Here is a 5,615-nt window from a genome sequence, read left to right on the forward strand (position 1 = left end):
ACGTCTATACATTAATTAAATATTAATCATAACTTTACAAATCTGTAAATAATTCAATACAAATTTTTGTATCCACATTTCATCTAATATTAATCATAACAATACGAATCATGCAAACCTAGAGATTATTGCAGATAATTCCATATTTATTTCATTTTATCAAGAAATACTTGTAAATTCATTTTTTACAATCAATTACATCCACATGAAATACTGAATAAAACAATTTCTTTTATTAAGTGGAAATGAAAGTAAATTAGTATAAATGAAAAAAATCTTTTGAGAAAATGCTTATTTAATAAATTTCTACTGTATTTTATTGGATGCTTGCTTGAGTTTTGTTGCAAAACGCATGAATCATGTTGTATGGAAAACTGAAAGAGATACAACGAAACAATGAGTCGTTTTATGATTTTATTCTACGTCTATACATTAATTAAATATTAATCATAACTTTGCAAATCTGTAAATAATTCAATACAAGTTTTGTATCCACATTTCATCTAATATTAATCATAGCAATACGAATCCCGCAAACCTAGAGATTATTGCAGATAATTCCATATTTATTTCATTTTATCAAGAAATACTTGTAAAATCATTTTTTACAATCAATTACATCCACATGAAATACTGAATAAAACAATTTCTTTTATTAAGTGGAAATGGAAGTAAATTAATATAAATGAAAAAAAATCTTTTGAGAAAATGCTTATTTAATTAATTTCTACTGTATTTCGTTGAGTTTTGTTGCAAAACGCATCAATCATGTTGTATGGAAAACTGAAAGAGATACAACGAAACAATGAGTCGTTTTATGATTTTATTAGAGTGTGACGTTGTTGTGAAAACATCTCTTGCAGAACGTCTAATTGACGATCAAAAACAAACTAATGCGCGCTTTCCATGCACACCTCTTCGTGTAATAACACGAACGAAAATGCCATTTGTTCTGATCTACTTGGTAAAAGCAGCGCATCTGCAAATGGATCGTGTCTTTAAGTCTTACGGAACGAAAAATACGCGAAGTAGAATGTTTCTGGTTGGGATGGAGAGACTTTTCAGAGGTTGGCTTTCATTGACCATTGAGGTAACAGCAACAACACGAACAAATAAGCAACGTCGTTCCAGCAAAAGGGGAAACCAATCGGACAGAACAGGAAACGCGTGATAATTAGAAGAAACTGTCACGGGGAGGAATGCGGCCCCATACCAAAAGCATCTTTATGGGTTTTCGGAGGGAAAACGAGAAAGTTGCTGCCTGCGCGTTTCCATTTATACGAGAAGGGAAAATCCATTTAAATATCGCGATAAATTCATATTAAACAACAAAAGGCGTTATCTCTCTTTCTTTCTCTTGTTATCTCGTCGTCTTTCTCTCGATTTATGTCATCTTTCTTTCGAGATGCCTGGATAGGTTTTTTCCTTGTTAGTCGCGCGTTTTACCATCGACAGGTTTGCAGGGAACAATCGACTTTCACCTGTCGGAAACTCCTGATTTCCATTTAGCTGAGACGTCGCTGCTTGCTTGCTGTTATTTTTTTCTCTCTTTTAGTTGTTCCTTTTTTTTTTGTTTTGTTTATTTTTCGCCGTAAATTTATTTACATTTATCCATATAACTCGGAATATTATCGCGTATCTTGGACAATCAAATACAATGGCATCACGATCGCGTATAAATGTACCGGTGAAGAGGGTATCGAGATAGGAGAGGAGTATGAAGTCTTCATTGAAATAAAAGTGTATTATTCACGCCGGTGGCGCGTAAAGACCAATACGTGACGTTCACAGGATGAACGTGACCGGTGGTTCCTTTCAGGACGAACCGCCTTCTCTATACCATTTTCTATGTACACTATATATATATATACTATATACATACACATCCAGACGTATACATAAAGAGCTGCTGCTGCTGCAAAACGAAGTGCATTGCATTGCATTTCATGTTACCATTCTTCTCTTCACGATATCTTCTTCCGCGCCAACAACACGCATTTCCAAGCGGATAACTACTATATATACATATAAATATATAAATGAGAGAGTCCATCTCCTCGTCGTTTTCTTGCTTTACGCAGATTACATTTAATAGCCCAAATACCTGTAATTGTAGACCCGCTTTAGCAAACATCACAATTACGGTCGACTTAACCAGCGGACACGACGCATTTTTTCAGAAACAGCAAAAAAGAAACATCACTTTCATGCATAATTCATAAACTTTTCAGCAGATCGTTTCAGTTCATTTGCATTTGCAATTACCATTAAAATTAATACTCTCACTTTTTGCTGAGTAAACTATCAATTATTTCAGAATAATAATCAATTAATTTCAAAAATATTTTTAACATGAAACTTAAATGCTTTGAAATTACAATTAATCTTATATTGAAGAATAATTGATTATGTACGTCACGATTTTGGATTATAAAAATTGATCTTGAGTTCGGTTTAGTGGTATAATCTGTGTGTTTATCGATGGAAACATATTTTGGACGGTGTTTATGCGCCTGCATTAGCATTCTCGTCGATTTGCATAATCTGCAACCAATATGGGAACATCCTTGAAAGTATTTCGTGCGTTTGGCCGGAAGGTTTTTTTTTTCTTCTTTTTTTTTTTAGACGTCTTTAAGTAAGGAAGAAAAGAATGAGCTGAATCGAAATTCATGCTTGTAGAAGACACGTTCCTGCTTCAAAGTAGATCAGAGATGTTGGTTGTCAAAATCTTTCAGAATTTCAATAGATCTAAAAGGAGTTGGATGTAAAAGTTAAAAAATATTTCTTTTATGTATTGTTCACTTGATTTAGTAAGCAAATAAAAGAGAGGAATATGAAGAGGAGGACGAAGAAAAATTATGAAATAAAATAGGCATAGATGGAAAACGTTTTTGTTACAAAGTAGATCGAAGTATGTGGATGTCAAAGTTGAAACATATGTATTCTCTGCATCGGTTGCTTGCTGTTTGAAGTGGTAGTCGAGGAATAGATAGGATTATGAAAAAGAGAATGAAGACTGTTAAGATGAGGATGTTTTTTTTTACCTATTGAGACGTCTTTTGGATAGATTTATGTAACGAAATCGGCACAGATGGAAGACGGGATTCTCTGCTTCAAAGTGGATCGAAGAAGGTGGATGTCAAAGTTGAAAAATATTTCTTCTATGTATTGTTCACTTGCTGTTTGATGCAATAGGCAAAAGAGAGGATTATGAAGAGGAGGACGAAGACAAATTATGAAATGAAATAGGCATAGATGGAAAACGTTTTTGTTACAAAGTAGATCGAAGTATGTGGATGTCAAAGTAGAAAAATATGTGTTCTCTGCATCGTTTGCTTACTGTTTGAAGTGGTAGTCGAGGAATGGATAGGATTATTAAAAGGAGAATGAAGACTGTTTTTTTTACTTATTGAGACGTTTTTTGGATAGATTTATGTAACGAAATCGGCACAGATGGAAGACAGGATTTCTCCACGTTTCTTCTTCAAAGTGGATCGAAAGAGGTGGATGTCAAAGTTGAAAAATATTTCTTCTATGCATCGTTCGCTTGCTGTTTGAGGTGGTGGGCGAGGAAAGAAGTCTTTAGACGTCTTTAAGTAAAGAAGAAAAGAATGAACAGAATCGAAATTCATGTAGATCTAAGGAGGTGGACGCAAAGTTACAAAATATTTCTTTTATGATTGGTGGAGTAGGTAAAGAAAAGAGACGATTATGAAGAGGAGGATGAAGACAAATTATGAAATGAAATAGGCATAGATGGAAAACGTTTTTGTTACAAAGTAGATCGAAGTATGTGGATGTCAAAGTTGAAAAATATGTATTCTCTGCATCGGTTGCTTGAAGTGGTAGTCGAGGAAAAGATAGGATTATGAAAAGGAGAATGAAGACTGTTAAGATGAGGATGTTTTTTTTACTTATTGAGACGTCTTTTGGATAGATTTATGTAACGAAATCGGCACAGATGGAAGACGGGATTCTCTGCTTCAAAGTGGATCGAAGGAGGTGGATGTCAAAGTTACAAAAAATTTACTTTATGTTTGATGGAGTAGGCAAAGAAAAGAGACGATTATGAAGAGGAGGACGAAGACAAATTATGAAATGAAATAGGCATAGATGGAAAACGTTTTTGTTACAAAGTAGATCGAAGTATGTGGATGTCAAAGTTGAAAAATATGTGTTCTCTGCATCGGTTGCTTACTGTTTGAAGTGGTAGGCGAGGAATGGATAGGATTATTAAAAGGAGAATGAAGACTGTTTTTTTACTTATTGAGACGTCTTTTGGATAGATTTATGTAACGAAATCGGCACAGATGGAAGACGAGATTATCTCCACGTTTCTTCTTCAAAGTGGATCGAAAGAGGTGGATGTCAAAGTTGAAAAATATTTCTTCTCTGCATCGTTCGCTTGCTGTTTGAGGTGGTGGGCGAGGAAAGAAGTCTATGGAAGAAGAGGAGGAGGAGGACTATGATGCAGAGGTTGAAGATGAGGATGGCGGTGGAGGAGGGTTCGAAAAGGGGGGTATAGATCGGTAGCCGGCACGCGCCCGCAGGCCCCCATAATAACATACTGGCTCTAATGCCAGGGTTCTGGACATCGCGTGCACCGGCCATTGTATAAGAAGGAGCCTGCCTGCATGCTTCTATAATTAGTATGCGAGAGAGCCTCGATTAAACTCTCTCGACCGTTTTTATATTTATATATATATATACATACATATATAAACGTATACATACGTATACTTGTGCACCATTTGAACGGAGGAGAGCCCCAAGGCTGCCCAAAGCCATTCTATATTTTAGAAACCTGTTGCCGGAGCTAATTAAAAAAAGAACAAAACCAAAAGAAAAACAAAAGAGCAAAGAAGCAAAAAAAACAACAGCAACTGAAACAAAACAGAACGGAATGGATGGAAGCCGGCCCTGCTTCAATTGAAAAACTTCCAACTTCCATCCATCCATCCACCACGCACGTAGCGGTCTGACCGGAACCCTCTTCGATGGTCTCCATAGTGACGCTCCACTGAATTCCATCTATATATATATACACATAATATATATATATACAACTATATATAAAATATACGTATACATTCGATCTTCTCCCCGTTTATTATTGGCCATTCTTTGGCGTTATAACTTCTTTTAATCGGCTTTCGGTGCCGCTCCGCGAAACCACAAAAAGCTCTGAAAACCGTGAGAATCTTCGAAGGAGACCGTCGACGGCACTTCTTTTTTTTTTGATGCTGTTGTTGCTTTTTTTTTCCATTCGCTTTTGTTCTTCCTTTCCGAAGCAGCAGCCGCGATTCCAATTATTTCAATCATTTCCAATCGATACCACAAAATTTCACATCCACACCAACTCGAACGAACGAAAAAACAGTCTCACCACTGTTCGAATAACTTCACGTACTTCACGTATCCATCCTGCACGGTTCCACAGAATGCACTTTGTATCTTCTCAGCGTGCGATGAAAATATCAAATGACCACATTGAGATTATGCTAAAAATACATTAATAATTTATTAATTTTAAGTAAAATTATTGCAAAATGCGTAATGATTAAATGAAATTTATAGTACAAGCTAACCTTAAAATAAGACATTTATTGACATCA

General features: G+C 35.5%; 1 protein-coding gene across 1 annotated transcript in view; it reads left to right on the forward strand.

Moving 5' to 3' along the window:
- LOC108565578 (rho GTPase-activating protein gacO-like) overlaps positions 1-4,990 on the forward strand; it is a gene marked incomplete at its 5' end in the record, with an annotated part of 6,823 nt that extends 1,833 nt beyond the window's left edge. The window contains 2 exons of the mRNA XM_017925116.1: positions 4,418-4,505; positions 4,831-4,990. Of these exons, the coding sequence (XP_017780605.1) occupies positions 4,418-4,505; positions 4,831-4,982 (240 nt within the window). The remainder of the gene's footprint in view (positions 1-4,417; positions 4,506-4,830) is intronic.
- Positions 4,991-5,615: the final 625 nt, after the last annotated feature.

This window comes from Nicrophorus vespilloides, unplaced genomic scaffold (genome assembly GCF_001412225.1).
Source record: "Nicrophorus vespilloides isolate i.1.1-1 unplaced genomic scaffold, Nicve_v1.0, whole genome shotgun sequence".
In the NCBI taxonomy this organism is placed as follows: Eukaryota; Metazoa; Arthropoda; class Insecta; order Coleoptera; family Silphidae; genus Nicrophorus; species Nicrophorus vespilloides.